This window comes from Eurosta solidaginis, chromosome 3, assembly GCF_040869045.1.
Source record: "Eurosta solidaginis isolate ZX-2024a chromosome 3, ASM4086904v1, whole genome shotgun sequence".
NCBI lineage: Eukaryota > Metazoa > Arthropoda > Insecta > Diptera > Tephritidae > Eurosta > Eurosta solidaginis.
Genome location: NC_090321.1, coordinates 136621821 through 136642059, shown reverse-complemented (window position 1 = coordinate 136642059; position 20239 = coordinate 136621821). Strand labels below are relative to the sequence as shown.

The following is a 20239-nucleotide window of genomic DNA, read 5'->3' as shown; positions in this document are numbered from 1 at the left end:
GGGAGCGGCCGTATGCGCTGTGGCTTGCTGAGCAGCAGAGTTGCTGGAAGGTAGTGGGGGGGGGGGGGGGGGGGGGGCGCTAAGGCGCAGACTACGGGCGCCCTTGGGCGTGAACAGCAAGGAGCCACAAAGGATTTGTAAAAGTTAGAGTACGTCTGGTTTTGCGATCCAGCCCAGAACAACCTGTCCGATGCAACCATCCCTTGCACGTGACACACTGACAAGAGTATGACCGTCCTAACAAGCCTCTTTTCCGTCAGACGCAGCAAAACCATTTCTCCGGACCAGGGTCAGGAGACGTACCCGGATTGGGTTCGATACCTTCCCAGAGCAGGAGAGTATGTTTAATTAATCTCTTTTTATTTTATTATTTATTTATTTATTTTATTTTTTTAAGTTGTTTATTGGGTAATAATTTTCAGATTTTCCGCTTCAACAAAAAACCACTCGACGGAAAGTTTATAATAAATATTCAAATAAACAATTCGGAAAAACTTCCAATATAATCATTATTACCTGTGAGGCACCTTTTCCAGAGGAATCTTGAGTTACTTCATTAAAAAGCTCGTCTGCTCTTACGACATAACAGCTTTGACGGTCAATACGATCTACTACCGCCCCATATACATCTTCAATAATAACCGAACCACAGCGTACTTTGGATTTATTGAATTCTTTACTGTGAAGATCGTATTGGGTTGTAACCCAGCCGATATACACATGAGTGGGATCTTGTCCAGGAAATATCCTTACGCCGTAAAAATATTCATTTATTAACTTTAGGCATTCCGCATCAAATAGTTCGTCGCCAGAAGACTCTATAGTTGGTTGACCTAATGTAGAAGAGCTCAACTGTTTTGGGCCCTGTTGTACTGGTGCAGACGGTATATCGGCCTACAGGAGTAAATAAAATAAACATGGTTAAAGATTTACGTAAACGTGCTTACATACATACATGTGTATGTACATATGTATTTAAGTTGTTATGAAAATATGGCGAAATATAGCAAACAAATTGGAAATACCATACAAATATAAGCATTATTTTAAAAAGTTGCCTAAATTTTCGCCGTATATGTTGGTACAAAAAAAGTATGTGTTAATTTTTATCGTCCAGAATCGCTCAAAATTTCTAAAAATTAAACTGCTCCTCGGCAGTGTTTGGCAAGCACACCGAGTGTATTTCTGCCATGAAAAGCTCTCAGAGAAAACTCATCTGCCTTGCATATACCGTTCGGAGGCCGCATAAAACAAGTGGTCCCGTCCGCCAATTTTTAGGAAAAATTAAAAGGAGCACGACAAAAATTGGAAGAGAAACTCGGCCTAAAATCTCTAGAAGGTTATCGCGCCTTAAATTTATTAATTAATTTTTTATAAGCTGGACTTTTCTGCCCTTTCCGGCACTTCAATGTGTTTCGGGTCCACCTACTGCTGTTGTAATGATGTTGGAGGTTTGTGTAGGGCTTTCTAATGTGTGATACTGATTAATATATTCATTAAATTTAAGGCATTTGGAATCGCTGAATTGTCGAATAAATAACTCAAATATTCAGTATAGCAAAATGTTCTTATACATTTCTTAAATGATAGAATTTTCCTAAGCAACAACCACTCTCATAAATTTTCGTTCCAACCGCATCTCCGAATTTTGCGTGATGTCCTAGAAATCGGTAGATTTAGCAACCAAACCCAGGATCGAGGAGGGAGGTAGCAGTTCAGGGGATGATTCGGTGCAGAACCATGTTTCCAACAACAAATTAATTTATTTTAATTTAGATATAAATAATAATGTCCACAAAGTTGGAAGAAAGACATACATATATGTAAAAATAAAAGAAAAATTACCGTGCCAACCAAAACTGTGTAAAACACTGGATAATGCGCGACTAAAAAAGTTGATAATTTTGTATAGGCAGTGTGCGGATGTTATCCATGATGAAATGTGATATTTCGTGTACGTGTGAGCTGTCAGTCGGCAACGACTGCATACTTTTAGGTGCCAACGTCAGCTTTGAACGTCAATGTGTATTGTTGCCATACCGTCCTTTAAAATATCCAAAAACCGTTTTCCTAATACCCAAAAATTCCACATGCGGAATGAAAAATGCTCCAATTTTTTATTAACTTTTTTACGTACAAAAAATACCAACAAAATGTTCCATACTTTCTATTAATTCTTTTTCAATTTATAAATTTCATATCAATTTTATATAATTCACATTTTTAATAAAAAAAATTAAAATAAAATAACAATAGAATAAAATGAAATAAAATTGAAAACGATAAAAAATAACAAATTAATTGAATTAAATAAAGTAAAATGAAACAAAACAAAACAAAATAAAAAAAATAAAAGAAAAATTCATTAAAGTACATAAATAAAAATAAAATAAAATGAAATAAAATAAATAAAGTAAAAAAATAAGTTGGGGTGAATCTAAAAAAAAATGAAATGGAATAAAATTAAATAAAGTGAATCGGCATACCAAAAATAGAGTGGAGCGAATCAAAAGAAAAATTAATTCAATGAAATAAAATTGAATGAAGTGAGATGAAAGAAATTAAATGAAACGGAAAGAAGTGAAGTGAAACAGAAAAAAATACTTAATTTCATATATAAAAAATGAAATGATATGGAAAAGAAACAAAAATGAAACTGTATGAAATGAAACTAAATGATATAAAATGAAATAAAAAACATGTAAATCATATGGAAATGAGAAGAAATAAAACTACATGATATGAAACTACATATATGAAATGCAACTAAATATAATAAAATATTATGAAGTGAAACAAAATGAAATGGAATTAAATAAGATAAAATGAAATGACATGGAATTAAATTAAATTAAACGAAATGAAATGGAATGAATTAAATAAAACTAAAAGAAGAAAAAATGTAACAAGATGATATGAAACAAAATTAGATTAAAAGAAGTAATATAAGTGGTAATGAAAGGAAACGAAACAATATTCAATGAAATTAAAAGTATAGAAATTAATTGAAATGAAATAGAATAAAATCAGACGAAATAGAATAAAATAAAATGAAACAAAATAAAATAAAGTAAAATAAAATAAAGCAAAAATAGATTAAAATAAAATAAAACAAAACAAAATAAGAAAAATTAAAATAAAATAAAACAAAAATAGATAAAATAAAAATAGAGTAAAAATAAATAAAATTTTACAAAATAAAATATTATAAAATAAAATGAAATGGAGTTGTATGAAATTAAAATGAAACGAAAAAAAGTGAAAAAAAATAAAATGAAATGAAGCAATATGGCATGGAATGAAGTATTAAACGGCATGAAATACAATGAAACGAAACGAAACAAAACGAAATCAAGTGGAATGAAATTAAATGAAATTGATATGAAGTAATATGAAATGAAATAAAACCAAATGAAATAAAATTAAAAATAAAATACAATGAAATAAAAATAAAACGAAATTTAAACTAAACACAATTAAAAAAAAAATGGAAGAAACGAAATGAAATTGAGAGAAACCAATTGAAATTGAGTGAAACGAAATAATATCAAGCGAAATGTATTGAAACGAATTTAAACGAAATGAAATAATATGAAACTAAATAGAGCGGAACCAAACGAAATTGAGTGAAATGATATGGAAAATAAAGAAAAAAAAACTATATGAAATGAAACGGAATGATATAAAATGAAATGAAAACAATATATATCATATGGAAATGAAAAGAAATAAAACGAAATGATATGAAACTATATGAAATGAAATGAGATTTAAAAAAAATTAAATGATATGGAAATGAAAATAAAAGGAATTAAATCAAGTAAAAAGAAATGAAGTGAAACAAAATAAAATTAAATGGAATGAAATGAAACGGAACGATTTCAAGTTAAATTAAAGAAATAATTTAAGTGAAATGGAATGAAATGAAATTAATTAAAAAAAAAAGAAAGGAAATGGAATGAAATAAGAAGAAACGAAATAAAAAGAAACAGAATAAAATGAAAAGAAATAAAAATCAATAAAACTACGGAAATGAAGCAAAATTACATAAATTAAATGGTGCTAATGTGAGATCTGTATTTTGGATCATCGCCGGGTCCACATTTTCGTTGCCGGAATCTTTCGGGGATGACGAAGGTGGACAGGGACAAGTTAAAGACATGCGCTAGATTATTGAATCCCTCTTTGCCTAGGTTTTTAAGCATCGGCAAGGCTATGCCATCTGGGCCTACTGCTTTAGATGGTTTAGCATGCACGATGGCATCTTCAACCTCTTTGGCGGGGATGGTGATTGGGGACGCGCTGAATTTATGCTTGTGTGCGCATCTGTTGGCCCGCCGTCTGTCTTTGTCAACCGTAACACCTGTTCTAACTCGAGACAGCGGAAAAGACGCTCTACCTGGCAGTGTGCTGTTTCGCCAAATGGCGCCTCTACATCTGCGACCCAAGATCCAATATAAAACCAAACTTTTGTATTCTCTGACCGCTTTACAAGGCAAGGGTTTCAAACATCAGTGACCAGACGCAATGTTACCAAGTTCTATTCTTTCCACTTTTAAAGATTCTCGCGAATTCGCTTGTTTCTCTGCGGTTGATGTACAAAGTTACTAATTAAATAACACGGCTTCAATCGCCAGGAGAAATCCCAAGCAGCCAGCTCATTCCGGTGATACCCCGTCTTTATGCAATCATGCTGAAGCGCATGTGTTTGACGCAACTTTCAGATTCCCATCCAATCTAGCTATACTCTAGAAACAAATTATTGTTAGTTATCTAAAAACCAAAAATAAATGTTGCAAAAGTACTTACCTATATTTGCAGTCAAAAAGCGCTATTTAAAGAAAATGCAGAAATATTTCCATTTCTGCGAAATTGCAATTTTTTGATGACAGCTGTCTATTTATTTTAGGATTTTTTTATAATTATAATCCACATACTTTTAGGCGCGTATGAATTTTGGTAAATACCCTGCCAACCAACGCTAACCGCTTTTTGCCATTTTCACCTAGAATTCCAACCACATCACACATTTTTCATAAAAAATACTAACACCATCACATAATCATGGGATATTTTCCAATATTTATATGAGCCTAAAAATATGAAGAGAACAATTTAAAAGCTTTGTAATTTATTTTAATTATATTGAAATATGGCCTTTATTAATTGTAGATGGTTTATGTATATTCCATGACAGTATAACCAAGAAGACTCCATTAAAAGTTAAATTCTCCAAAATCTCTTCTAAGTGTTACCAGATCACTTACAGCTCAGCCGGTCCTGACATTCGTCCTCTAGGACGAGTCGTCGTCAGACTGGGATTCATTTGCATGGTTGCCCTGGTCCATATCTCGTGAAGTTGAGCACCATGACTTCATGTGATCACTAGAGAATACGTTAGCATACCGCCGACTCGTGCGTTGTGCATCAGGTAGATCCTCGATGACAAATCGATCATAATCCAGAACTTTAGTACGGACCCTTATACTTCGGTTTCAACTTGTAAGTTTGGCCTGTTGCTCCTGGAACATGGTCAATGACGACCAGTTGCCCTTCGTGGTATTGGTATGGTCATTGATGCTTACGGTTATATCGTTGCTTCCACTTGAGCCGTTCGGCTTCAATATTCATTTTAGCCACTTCCTTCTTGGATACCTGTTCTGTCGGTAATGATGAATCGTCATGAAAAGCTTGAATTAACCGATTCTCGCTTACGTTAAGCAGATTGAAATTGAATACCAGTTCGTTCGGGCCGACTTTCGCAGTAGAGTTACATTGGAAATTTATGGACCACTGGATTGTGGGTAGTGACATGTCCCACTCGTTTGACTTTTCCACTGAACTTCTCATAGCTGCAAGAATCTTTCGTTTCACACGCTCGGCTTGCCCATTTTCCCTTGGGGTTCGAACTGCGTTCTTCACATTTGGTATACCGTATGTTTCTATGAATGATTGGAATTCCTTCGATGTGTAGGCCGTTCCAGGGTCTGTGGTAATCTTCAGCGGCTGCCCAAAGATAGACATCACCCTACGCAGCAAGGTAAGTATACATAAAGTCTTAATACTCCCGACTGGTTCCAAAAGCGTATATTTCGTGAAAATGCATACTAGTTCTATGATGTGTTGGTTGCCCAGTTTGCTGCGTGGAAACGGACCCAGATGGTCTATATGAATTGACCGGAAAGGGATAAGCAACACTTCCATTAGGTGCATTTGGCCGTCTTGTTTCCCACCTTTCACTTTATTTAAACAGCATTTCGGGCAGGAAACGATGTACGACTTGACGTAACGTCTTATACGCTTAAACAAAAGGTGCTTAACTAAGGCGTTCCAGAGTCTTATCCACTCCAAAATGGCCTGCATCATCGTGGCATGATTTCGGGACTCGCCAACTAATAGCTCGTGGCACCACTAATCTTCGGCCCTTGCCCAGTCTCCTGAATAACCGTGCGGCGTGGATTAGGTAGTCGTGGTTTGCGTTTGAGCTGCGTTTGGTGACATTGCTTTTTGAGCAATCTCTCTAAGCTCCGAATCCTGTATGGCATAAACCCAATCTTCGCCCTTGTGCTCTAGGAATAACACCTGTTCTGCACTGTGATCGGATCTTTCGGTGGTAATGATGGTAACCGGCTTAGACAGTCAACGTGCTGCATCTTTTCCCCACTTCGATGATAGCATTCAAAATTGTACTATTGCAGCCGTAGCCACCACCTTGCTATTCGGGGTGGGAGAGGTGTTGTTGCTTTAGTTCTTGCTACTGCCTTGCAGTCCGTAATAACGTTGAATTGCGTTCCCAGGAGATACATGCGGAATCTGTCGGAAGTCTCTACGATGGCCACAACTTCCAGTTCATGGTTTGCATTCTTCTTTTCTGCATCACTATATTGCCTACTGTAAAATGACACCGGTTTCTACCCATCCGTGTCTTCCTGTAACAGCATGCCTGCCAGCCCAAGGGTGCTTGCATCTATGTGCACCTCATGTCGCTTCTCGATGTTATGCACAACTAGTATTGGCTTGCTGGAAATCGCTGACTTTAATTGTTGGAATGCCTCCTCTTGCTTCTGCTCCCATACGAATGATGTGTCATTTTTAAGAAGCTTAGTTAATGACTCTGCAATGTGGCTATACCGTTCCACAAAGTTCCGAAAAACCCGGTAAGACCCAAGAATTTTCGGACCTCCGTAGCTGCTTTTGATCGGGAGAGCTTCTCAATTGTTTCTATTTTCTCTCTAGCTGGATGTGTGCTGTTCCCGTTCACAACGTGTCCCAGAAATTTTACCTCTTCTTGTAGGAACATGCACTTAGAAGGTCGTAGAGTTAGGCCCGTGCGCCTTACTGCTTCTAGGAATTATTTCAATACCTCCTTTCCTTCATCTACCATTGTTGTGGCGATTATTACCTCGTCCACGTAACTAATAACTCGTTTTTTATTCCTAAGCCCGAGATTAGGTGAAGTATCATCTCTTGAAAATACATAGGTGCATTGACCAGACCAAAAGGCATTACTTCGTGTTCGAACATACCATCGTGCGAGTAAAATACTCTGTTAACATCATGAGTATGTCACACGACTGCTTCGATCACTTATTATCATCATTCTCAGTTCTTATTGGACTTGTTTCGTTTCGTTGTTCTCATTTCTTTTACACTCAAATTCTATCTACAAATCATGTTAACGATAAGCTGTTGAGTGTACGTGTAAAGTCTGCTCCTCTAACTATGTTAAAATATGTATAGCTTAAATTATTTTAATCGTTAGCTGTACGCATTTCCAATAGAGCGGAAACCATCTTATCATTTAGCTCTTTCACTGTAAACTTAATGTTATCTCTAATTATAATACAGGAAACTATATATTTTTGTCAAGCTCTTCCGTCATAACTAACAGTCTTGTACATTTTTGGAAATTGAATAGTCTTGATTGCTTTTTACCTTGCTCAGTCACAAAAATACAAAAAGTTAAGTTTGAGACAAAAACTAAAGTGCTTTATTAATTTAATTTATGCTAAATTAAAAAGGGTATAAAAAAATAAACAAAACCCTATTAAAAAGTGTTGATTTATTTAAACTTTGGAAAAAAGGTTACGATTTTTGCTGAATGTGGCAAAAACATGAGTTATATTTGCTAAATATAGCAAATCAAGTACTAGAACTTTTATTACTGTGCTGAAGCACATACCTGGAGTACCTCACAAAAAGGTAATTCCGTAAGTGGCGCAGTCAAAAACAGTTATTTTCAAGCGGCAAATAGTACCGTTCGCTCCATTATATTAAAAAAAGGACGTGTGGCACTCGGGGACTGCCACGGTAAAGCTATCGCATATTATCAACTTATGTAATTATAATATTTATGCAACATTTTGTTTTCTTTGATATTAATTCAAGTTTTTTTTTTTGATATTAATTCAAGTTACACTTTTTAAGCGTGGTGTCCGATAAGAAAACAACTTTTTTACTTTTATTGAATAAATGAGAAGTTAATACTGGTTAAAAAATGTTTATTATTATCTTACGATATGTACATACATAGGTTATTCAGGAATATTTATAATTGAAATTATAGGTTTATGGTAACTGAAATAGGAAACATACGTTTGAGACTTGATATCCTCTGCAGTTAACTTTAATATTCATTTTCACTTTAAATTTAACTTTAACTTTAACTTTAGCTTTAACTTTAACTTTAAATTTAACTTTAACTTTAACTTTAGCTTTAACTTTAACTTTAACTTTAAATTTAACTTTAACTTTAACTTTAACTTTAAATTTAACTTTAACTTTAACTTTAACTTTAACTTTAGCTTTAACTTTAACTTTAACTTTAATTTTAACTTTAACTTTAACTTTAACCGCGGGGGTGTCGGTCCCCTACCGGGCGCCTCCTCAGGTGGTGGATAGAGGAACGCTTCCCACAAGACGGGAGGTACTGAGTGAATTAAGTACTCAGGGCGAAACAAAACGAGCAATCCAGTGGAAAAATGGGAATGTGTTGCTCTAAGGGCAACACATCCCAAAGTTCCGGTGGAAGGGCGATAAGATGCCGCCCTAAAATACCCCATCAAGCATCCACAGGATCGAGACCAGTAAGATCCTCTTGACCAAAACTGGAAATATGATTATGAACTGATTGCTACGGGCTGGCGATGACGATAGGCTACTACCTTAATAAGCAAGGCTGACACCTTGCCGAAACGGCTGGTAGGTTAATATCGGCATCGTCTCCATCTCGTTAAAACCTTGGCAGGTCTTCAAGTACGTTCGAAGCACGTCGCCATTAAGTTGGTGGTGCAGGCTCAGTTGAGACGACTCCTGACTAACGCTGTATTCTGGCTCTGAACACAGACTCCCATAAGGACCTGTGTCAACCCACGCGTGGCCTCCCTGCTTCTGCAAAGATAACCACGGGAATTGAAGACGGCGACTGCACATCGTGCGGAGATAGCGGCTTGAAGCGGAGACCCAAGAGAACAAATGAGCAACAAAATAAAAACAACAAAGGAAGATAAAAGTAGAGAAAGCGAGAAAGAAAGGGTCGATGAAGCGGTGTTCAAGAAGAGCACTAAAGTGCTGAGATCGCCGGTTTTAACAACCCCCACTAAAGCGACCTTGTCGGTAATGCCCACACAAGGCACCGAATCGGCGAAAAAGACAAAGGCGGCGAAAGCACAGCTGCGCGACAACCCCAGCGAGTCAACACCTGCTACTGCAAGGGAAAAAGCGTCGGTCAGCTCACCCAGTGTCGTTGCACAGCGCGCTGTTGGGAAGGAGAAACGTGCGACTCCGCCAAGAGGCTCACTCTCATACACAAGCCTCGAAGGGAATAGCCAAGACGAACTGCTGGAGTACGCGGTATCAGTGCTGCGCGAGATGCAGGAAACCGCTCTCAAGCAGAAGACCGTGTCCAAGGACATAAAAACCGGTATGGCTCTTCTCGAGGAAGCGTTAAGCTGCATGGGATCGTCAAGGGCCCAAAAGGTAGATGAGAGCAGAGAATCGGGCCGAAAAAGCAAGAGGGCACGAACGAGCTCAGATTCCCACTCAGAAGAATTGGAAGCCAAAAAGAAACGAGATGAAAGAACAAATACGCTTTCACAAGGTGAGTCTTGGTCCAATGTAGCGCGCCGGAGGCTGAAACATCGGGCCCAGCCAGCCAAGCAGGCAACCCCCGTCCAAGCTCCTAAAGCTCAAAAACGGGCGAGAAAGAGGAGACAAGCAGCAACTTTTGTGGTAAAACCTGTGGAAGGCAAAAGCTATGCCCAAGTACTAGGGGCCAGTTCCGCCCTAATGACACAGGTACGGTGGTACGGTCAGTACGAAAAACCAAATCTGGTAACGTACTGATTGAAACGGCGCGCTGCAGTGACCAGACGGCCTTCAGAGCAGCTATAGGTAGTGCAGTAGGAGAGGTCGGTGAAGCACAACAGCTTTCCAAGCGGATGAAGTTGGAAGTACTTGGCATGGACTGTCTCACAACTGAAACAGAAATCCAAGACGCAATAAGGAGGGAGGTCGGAAAAGAAGAAATCACTAGACCTCTCCGTGTCTCTGTGTTCGCAGCAAACCAAAGAGAACAGAAAATGGCGGTCGTCGAAGTGGACGAGAATATTGGCAACGCCCTACTCAAAAAAGGTAAAATTCCTATCGGATGGATACAGTGCCGAATCAGACAGCGAGCAGAAGTACAACGCTGCTTTAGGTGTCTCGGCTACGGACACCGGAAGGCTGAATGCAAGGGTCCAGACAGGAGTAACGCCTGCTGGAAGTGTGGGCAAAGCGGCCACAAAACTTCGGCCTGTACCGCAGCTCCAAAATGTTACCTGTGTAATACACAGAAGCTCGATCATGTCCCTGGATCTGGAGCATGCAGCATTTTCAGAGCGGCACTCGCTGTTGCAAATGCCAAAGTTTCAATTCAATAGTGATTAGTTTTATCCAAGGCAACCTAAATCGGAGCAGACTTCCTGATGAGCTACTACAACAGTTGGTCTTAGACCATAAAGCTAACTGCGTTATCATCAGCGAACCCTATAGAGCCCGAAATGATTGGCATATAGACAACACCGGCACCGCCGCAATCTGGATGACAGATGCAAACGCCAATATTGTGAACCGTGTTGCCGGACAAGGCTACGTCCGCCTAACTACGAATAATACCACAATAGCTGCTACTTGTCCCCGAATGATCCCATTCAAACGTTCAGGGACAAGCTTGAACTTATTGAAGACGACCTGAGGGACTTAACTAGTAACCTGGTTGTGGCGGGAGACTTTAACGCAAGAGCCGTCGAATGGGGAATGCCGCAGACTAACACCCGTGGAAGGTTAGTCCTTGAGATGGCAGCCAGGCTCGGTTTGAACGTACTTAACACTGGTACGACCCTACATACCGACGGCCAGGCTTTGGATACTCGATCCCCGATGTAACACTAGTGTCAGAAAGCCTGCTGCTGACCACTGCTGGATGGAGAGTCATAGAGGATCTGACTGGCAGCGATCACAACTACATCACTTTCCACCTAAACGATCCCGGTCAGAGGCAGATTCCGAACGGGCCACGTAGAACAAAAGCATGGGACGCATCCATGGTCGACTCTGCCACGTTCTCCGCATCAGTACTGGGGGATGGCCGACGGATAATCAACAACTCCAGTCCGACGGAAGAGACGGTTGAAAAGACAATGAGCTGTCTTCGCCACGCTTGCAACCTCTCTATGCCACGGAGGGGAGTGTGGAGGGGTAAAAAGCAGATATACTGGTGGAATAGCGAAATCGCGGAGCTGCGGAAAATATGCCACAGGATGCGAAGGCTAGCAACTCGCGCGCGCGGTAGGCCTGAGGCTCTAGAAAAGTCGGAAGCGTACAAAGGAGCGAAGAAAGCTCTTAGTGCTGCCATTAAGCAAAGCAAGCTTAAGTGATGGAAAGCGCTTTGCGAGGAAGTGGATCGAGACCCCTGGGGGCAGGGATATAAGATAGTAATGAAGAAGTTCCGTCCGCCAAACCAGCTGATGGACGAGAACCAAATAAGAAACATTGTGGATGGCCTGTTTCCCACCCAACTGCCTAGGGAGGGCGGGTACGTTACCCATGAAGATCGCAACGTGGAGCCATTCCAAGAAGAAGAGCTTAAAACTGCCGTGCGAACGATGAAACCTAGGAAAGCATCTGGGCCCGACGGAATACCCGCGGAGGCAATTCGACTGCAAATAACTGCCCAGAACTTATGTTGCACATGTACAACAAATGTCTCGAAGAAAGAACTTTCCCTACCATATGGAAGACAGCACGACTGGTTCTCATTCCAAAAGGGAAAGGAGATCCCAACTCTCCATCATCCTACCGTCCCCTATGTATGTTGGACACAGCAGGGAAATTGATGGAGAGTCTCCTGAAGCAACGCCTCACCAGAGCGTTACAGGACGTCGGAGGACTGTCGCCCAGACAGCATGGTTTTCGGAGGGGGCACTCCACAATCGATGCCATAGCAGAAGTTATAGACGCAGTCAAGAGAGCTGAGACAGCGTGCTGGACGTCAAAAACGCTTTTAAGTTTAGCTAGGTGGGAGGACATGCTTGAGGCACTAGAAAGCACTTTCAAAGTACCGCAATATTTCTTAGAAATTTTAAGGGACTACCTAAGAGAGAGGTATCTAATATATGAAAGTACTCACGGTCAAAAAAAGGTAAAAATAACAGGTGGAGCAGCCCAGGGTTCGGTACTAGGTCCCGATTAGACATGCCAGAAAGCACCTTCCTCGTTGCATTTGCAGACGACGTGGCAGCTGTGATAACAGCACCAAGCTGCGAGCTGGCACAGCTAAAATTAAACCAGGTCATGCGTAATGTAAATAGGTGGATGGCTGAGCACGGTCTGCAGTTAGCAACAGCCAAAACGGAGATCGTCATCCTCACAAAGAGACGTATTCCCACTACCAGGAACATGATGGTTGGGGACCAGCCAATAGAAACACTCGCTTCAACGAAATATCTGGGAGTGAGGTTAGACAGCAAACTCAACTTCTCGGATCACATACGAGGGACCTGCGAAAGAGCTGCGCGCATAATAGCGCAGTTGAGTAGATTAATGGCAAACACAGGTGGCCCAAAGCCATGCACAAGAAGTTGCTTGCATCAGCCTCGGATTCTATACTCTTATATGGTGCAGAAATCTGGGCGGACGCAATGAAATACCGGAAGAACCGAGTCGCCCTCACCTCGGTCCAACGCAGAGGGGCGCTGCGAATATCTTCGGCTTACCGCACGGTATCAGCTGAAGCTGTCCTGGTCGTTGCGGGAACCATACCGATATATCTTCTCGTTGAGGAAAGAAAAACAATATATGACAACGGATCGCAAGCAAGTAGAGCTGCTGTTGCCATGCAGGCGCGAGAAGAATCGATCCGATGTTGGCAAGATCAGTGGAGCAACAGCATCGTAGGAAAGTGGACTAGGGAACTAATCCCTGAACTTGATCCATGGTTGAAGCGACCGCACGGAGAGGTAGACTTTTACCTGACCCAGTTTCTAACGGGACATGGTTACTTCCGCAAATATCTACACAGAATGGGTAAGGTTGATAGCCCGAGCTGCCTGTACTGTGGGGAAATAGACGATGTACGCCACACCTTCTTCGAATGCAGGCACTTCTCCCATCAGCGAAGGAGGGTAGAAGAGGTACTTGGCGACCTATCCCCGGGCAGTGTCATTAATAACATGACCTGTCGAAGAGACAGATGGGATACGGTCAGCACATATGTGAGGCATATACTTACCAGTAAACGAGAAGACGGATGCCTAGCCCATTAGCGTGAGAGTAGCCATAGAGCTCACGTAGCGCGCACCCGTACCCGAAGTAATGCTAAACGCGGTCCCAGGTACGGGGATTTGCGCGGGCCGTGGGAGGTTAGGTTTTAGTGGGTAGGCCTTCATGGAAGAAGGGAGTCCTACACTCGGAGAGTCTCGCAGTGAGGCTTAAATATCCCGGTCAGTGCATAAAGCATTTCCTCCTTCCACCAAACACAAAAAAAAAAAAAAAAAAAAAAAAAACAAACTTTAACTTTAATTTTAATTTTAACTTTAAATTTAACTTTAACTTTAACTTTAACTGTAACTTTTACTTTACCTTTAACATTCACTTTGACTTTAACTTTAACTTTAATTTTAACTTTAACTTTAACTTTAACTGTAACTTTAACTTTAACTTCAATTTTAACTTTAACTTTAACTTTAATTTTAGCTTTAACTTTAACTTTAACTTTAACTTTAACTTCAACCTTAACTTTAACTTTAACTTTAACTTACTTTAACTTTATCTTTAACTTTAACTATAACTTTAGCTTTAACTTTAACTTTAACTTTATCTTTAACTTTAACTTTAACTTTAGCTTTAACTTTAACTTTATCTTTAACTTTAACTTTAACTTTAACTTTATGATAGAGATGGCCTGTTGCTAACACCGAACCTTTTTCGAACCTTTTTTGACAAATATCCCTTACGGTTTTTTTCATTTAGTCGCCAAACCTGCGATAAAATCTATGCAATAGCTTAAAAAAAAAACTTGCAATCAACCGCAAAACAAGTACAGTGTTCGTGCAACTATTCATACATATGAATAAAAATTGACAAAGTTTATTCGACAGCAATCGTTTATTACCAAATATGGAAGATTTGGTTAATGAATTAAACCAAAAAAAGGCCGTAATGGAACTGGCGCTTAACCTGCAACAATCCTTAATCACGCAACAACAACAACAAATAAATATGCAGCGAAAACACGACATAGTGCAAAATCAATCACTTCAACTTAGTCCTAAAGACGTCTTACAGCAATTTCGTCACATAAGACCATTAGATGGCACTCAACCAGTATGTTCCTTTTTCAAGTCCGTCGAAAACGTAATACAACTATGCAATAATAAACAGCAATTGATATGGTTTGGGACTCACATCCTGAGAAACGAGAAAATAATGGGAGATGCCGGTAGAAGTATTCAAGAACTAGAAGATGACGCTGATTGGGACCTGATCAAATCACACTTGAAGCAGCAGTTAAGACCACACCAACATGTGGGGAAATCTTCAACAGTTGCAGAATGGTAAAGGTTTGGACATTAAAAGAATTATTTTGTTATTTTGAAAAAGCTAAATTTGAATTGAATGAACTTTATGAGTTTGACGGTAAAAAGTTAACATTGTATTGGCCACATATTGTAAATAGGGATTTAATAGATATATTGCTAGAAAAAATTGATGCCTCTATTATAGAAAGTAATGATATGAACGCAGTTATTGTACGTTATTTAAATTTAAAATTACTGGACGATACCAGATGCATAGATTTTAGGCATAAGGAACCGCAAACAAAAATTAAAAGCAATACAAATTTTACAAATAATGTACATGCAAATGTGAAATTTAATCAACAATGCATTGGTGAAAATAGTGATCCACCCTTTGGAGAAAACAGTAAATACACTGCACCTTTTAATAAAAGCAATATTGCAAAATGTAAAGTTCAGGCTAAAAGTTATCTATATAAGCAAAGAGATAGCTCTGCACAACGACACCATGTTCAAAGCAGTATGAACAAATATAGCAATAAAAACAATCCTTCGCGATTTAGGTATACAGACTTTTCAAATGTAAATAATAATCGACTTGAAACACATGGACATTTCTAATATAGATGAGGCTGTAAATTTTCACGGCAGCCTAGAGATTCAAACTTACCCATAGTAACAATAACTATACAAAATTAAAGGATTAATTGTCAAACACCTTAAAAAAATTTTCCATCGAAAATCTCGAAGATAGACTAAATTTTAGAACTATTAACGGCGTCAATCAAATAAAAAGTAAAATAACCACACCTTTCTCTAAGGAATTCAATAAATATGGTACATTTCCTGGAAAGTTGTTATATTAAACAATAACAATTACAACGCAGTCATTGGGCAAAATAGATTTCGAAAACGATTTTATTGAAATAAATGGCAACAAGCTATTCTTTCATAAATAACCTTTCGATATTCGAAACATTTGTACGCTAAAGCCAGTGCAAACTGATGTACTTAATAAATTAAATTTATTAAATTTGGATCACCTTAATAGCGAAGAACGTGAAAAACTACAAAAATTATTAATGAAATATGACGATTTATTTTACAAGGGAGGTGAGAATTTAACTGCTGCTCATAGTATTCAGCCCGAAATCGTTACCGCAACTAACAAACCTATATACTCTAAAATCTATCGATATCCGAAAGTACACGAAGAAGAGATAAATCGTCAAATGAATGACATGCTTAAGCAAAACATTATAGCGCCATCATCCTCCCCATATAATAGTCCTTTATGGATCGTGCCAAAAAAAAGAAAATAATGCAGGCTCCAAGGAATGACGAATCGTAATACATTACCAGAAATTGAACGAAAATACAATTTCCGATAAATTCCCAATCCCAAATATAGACAGTATATTAGAGAAACTGGGAAGGGCAATGTACTTCACTACATTAGACCTTGCGAAAGGCTTTCATCAAATTCATCAAGAAGAAAGGAAGAAAACTGCGCTTTCAACCCCACATGGACATTATGAGTTCATCAGAATGCCATTTGGCCTTAAGAACGCTCCATCAACCTTCCAGAGATAAATGAATATCGTGCTCCATAAATACATTAATAACAAGAAGTGAGGGATTTGTAAAAAAATTATTTAAATGTCAGGCACAAAGAACAACCAAAATTTCGAAAAATGAAGCTAGCCAATGTCCATGAATCAAATATTAAGCGACCCTTTAAACAAAATACAAACAAATAATACTAAATAAAAGAATATATGTATACTCGTGTATCTATATTTTTATACCAAATCTTTATTAAAATTGTTCACCAATTTTAGTACTATTTAAAATCATAAAAACCTACTGTAATAAATGTACTAATATCCAAACAAACATTAAGCTTACAAAACGTTGATTTTTTATACTCGCTGTACTTGTACACATTAACTTGTATTATAACTTTGATTGGATAATGGTTGGTTGTACTAGTATAAAGGAATCGAGATATATATAGACTTCCATATATCAAAATCATCAGTATCGAAAAAAAAATTTATTGAGCCATGTCCGTCCGTTCGTCCTTCCGTTAATACGATAAATTGGGTAAATATTGAGATATCTTTGGTACACGAGCTTATCTGGACCTAGAATAGATTGGTATTGAAAATGAGCGAAATCGGATGATAACCACGCCCACTTTTTATATATATAACATTTTGGAAAACACAAAAAACCTGATTATTTAGTAAATAATACACCTAGAATATTGACATTTGACGTGTAGACTGATATTGAGACTTTTGATAAAAATTTGGATAAACTTTTTAAAATGGGCGTGGCACCGCCCACTTGTGATAAAATCAATTTTACAAATATTATTAATCATAAATCAAAAATCGTTGAACCTATCGTAACAAAATTCGGCAGAGAGGTTGCCTTTACTATAAGGAATGATTTGAAGAAAAATTAACGAAATGAGTTAAGGCCCACGCCCACTTTTATATAAACGATTTTTAAAAGGGTCGTGGACGAATAAAATAACCTATATCTTTTCAAACAAGAGATCGGTCAAAGACCAAGCACAATTTTACATAAACGATTTTTAAAAGGGTAGTAGACGAAAATAATAAGCTATATCTTAACGAAAAAGAGCTTTGTATCAATCGAATTTTACTTTCTAAATTGAATTATAACATTAAATTGGAAAACACGCCCCTTTTTTGTCTAATTTTCAATGTTTCGGGTGCCATAACTCGATGAAAAATTTACATATCGTAACAAAATTGGGTACACATACTTTCCTTATAGCAGGAAATATTTATAGTAAAAATGGGTAAGATTGGTTAAGGACTACGCCCACTTTTATATAAATGACTTTAAAAAGGGACGTAAGCAAAAATAATAAGTTAAATCTTAGCGAAAAATAGTTTTGTACCAATCGTATTTTTATTGTTCTGTTATATCTTTATTTTAAAATAAACAGTAGGGAAATCCCCATATCTGAAGGAAAACTGCATTATTACCTGCTCAAGGTCATTGGTGTCAGCCTCTGTATCCTTTTTGCTTCTTTTAAACGAAAATTAGTTCAGAATATAACCATATGTATATGTATTATCGCGCAGCCTTGTAACACTATTAAGCACACAAAACAAACAACAACAGCATTTCAAGTGTACAGCTGGGTATGTAATGTTCGGTTTACAATTCATTTAATATTTATATCAAATGGCCAAAGCAATTTCAAATGGTGCTGTTTCAGTTGACTTGGCTAACATAAAACCAGGACCAGTTGTACATTATCGATGGCTAACCAAAGCAAGCAGGGTATTACGTCTATATACATCAACTAATACACCATTGGAAAATTTGAAAACTCTAGCAGTTTATATTATTAGAATTTATGTGCCAATGTATTTCAATGTAAAATAGTATAATTCTTTTGTATACGCAAGTGTACTTTTATCAAAGTTTATTCGTATATCACGATACCTACCACGTAATTTACTTAATATTGCAGATGGTGTAATCCAAAATAATTCATATTACGCTCATCCAGAAAACATTTTATCAAAAAAATTTTATACTATCGAGAAAAAATGCTTGATCCAACTAAACTCAGAGTTTACAAAAAATATAATATCAATTTTAATGCTTGAGTTTATACTGATATGATTTATCTGAATGACAATAATTTATTATCTGAACGAGCATTCAAAAGAAATATTCCATACGATCACTTGGTACAATTCTTAAATTATGATGAGCCAACACTAGATGATCCTAATATTCCAATGTGTATATAAGGAATAGAAAGATATGTATGTACAGTTGTTAACATCTGTTTCCAAACGTGATATAGGAAAAAACGTGTAGGTGTTATGGCTGTTACAGCAGAAAGTCGTGAAAAACAATCACAAATGGAAAGCAAAAAAGATTTAAAAAAATAACATAACATTACTTTTATTTTGAAAAAATACGTTAAAATGGTCAATTCTAAGTAAAAAAATAATTTTTTAAATAAATTACCTTAAAATTATAAAAATTTTGTTTTTTTGCTTATTACTTGAAAGTATAGATTTTTTTTTTTGAAAATTTTTTTCTACTAAAACGAATTCGAAAAAAGACAGACTGTCAGAATGAAAGTTGTTGGAAATGTTCTGAACTTATTTTAGCTGTAATGAAAAAAAAAAATGTTTCATAAGAAATTTGTTAAAAATGATGATATAGTAGTAAGCCCAATGTGATATTTTTCCTATAATTCTATCAGAAGCTATGAAGATTTTTTGGTCAAACCGTACATTCATATGGCAAAATATTTATTTTTCAAAAGTGGGGGACTCGAAATCGGACTAGGAGCTATGGTGTATACAGCAATTTTTCTTAGAATCATCTGTAGATTACGTTTTTGCTATACTCCTGATGAAAAAAATCCATCCATACAACTTGGCCCGCTCTAATACGTATGTATGTATATACCTACCCAACAAACATACTTTCATATGAATAAGAACATGTTAACAGTTATCAAACAAAAAAATATAAAAATATATTTCATTGAAAACGCTTACATACCATTTAACACAATAAGTTTATTCTAAGCTAAAATATATTTACAATTGTTTTTGTGCTATTGCAGGTTGTCTGAAAAAATTTTCTACTTACTATTCCAAAAACAAAATAAAATTTTTCAAATTTAGAAAAATAAAAAAAAAAAATAAAAAGGGACGTGTGGCACTCGGGGACTGCCACGGTAAAGCTATTGCGTATTATCAACTTATGCAATTATAATATTTATGCAACATTTTGTTTTCTTTGATATTAATTCAAGTTTTGTCTTTGATATTAATTCAAGGTAACCTTTTTAAGCGTGGTGACCGATAAGAAAACAATTTTTTTAATTTTATTGAATAAATGAGTAGTTAATATTTAACTTTCACTTTAACTTTAACTTTATTTTTAACTTCAACTTTAACTTTAGCATTCACTTTAACTTTAACTTTAACTTTATTTTTAACTTTAACTTTAACTTTAACATTCACTTTAACTCTAACTTTAACTTTAACAGTAACTTTAACTTTAAATTTAACTTTAACTTTAACTTTAACTTTAACCTTAACTTTAACTTTGACTTTAACTTTAACTGTAACTTTAACTTTAAATTTAACTTTAAGTTTAAC

The 20239-nt window shown here is 37.0% G+C and overlaps 1 protein-coding gene across 23 annotated transcripts in view; it reads right to left on the bottom strand.

Moving 5' to 3' along the window:
• RyR (Ryanodine receptor) overlaps positions 1–20239 on the bottom strand; it is a 1962175-nt gene that overhangs the window by 700711 nt on the left and 1241225 nt on the right. For all 23 annotated transcript variants that reach the window (XM_067773071.1, XM_067773075.1, XM_067773079.1 and 20 more), the window contains one exon: positions 517–894. In XM_067773071.1, coding sequence (XP_067629172.1) covers positions 517–894 — 378 coding nt within the window. The remainder of the gene's footprint in view (positions 1–516; positions 895–20239) is intronic.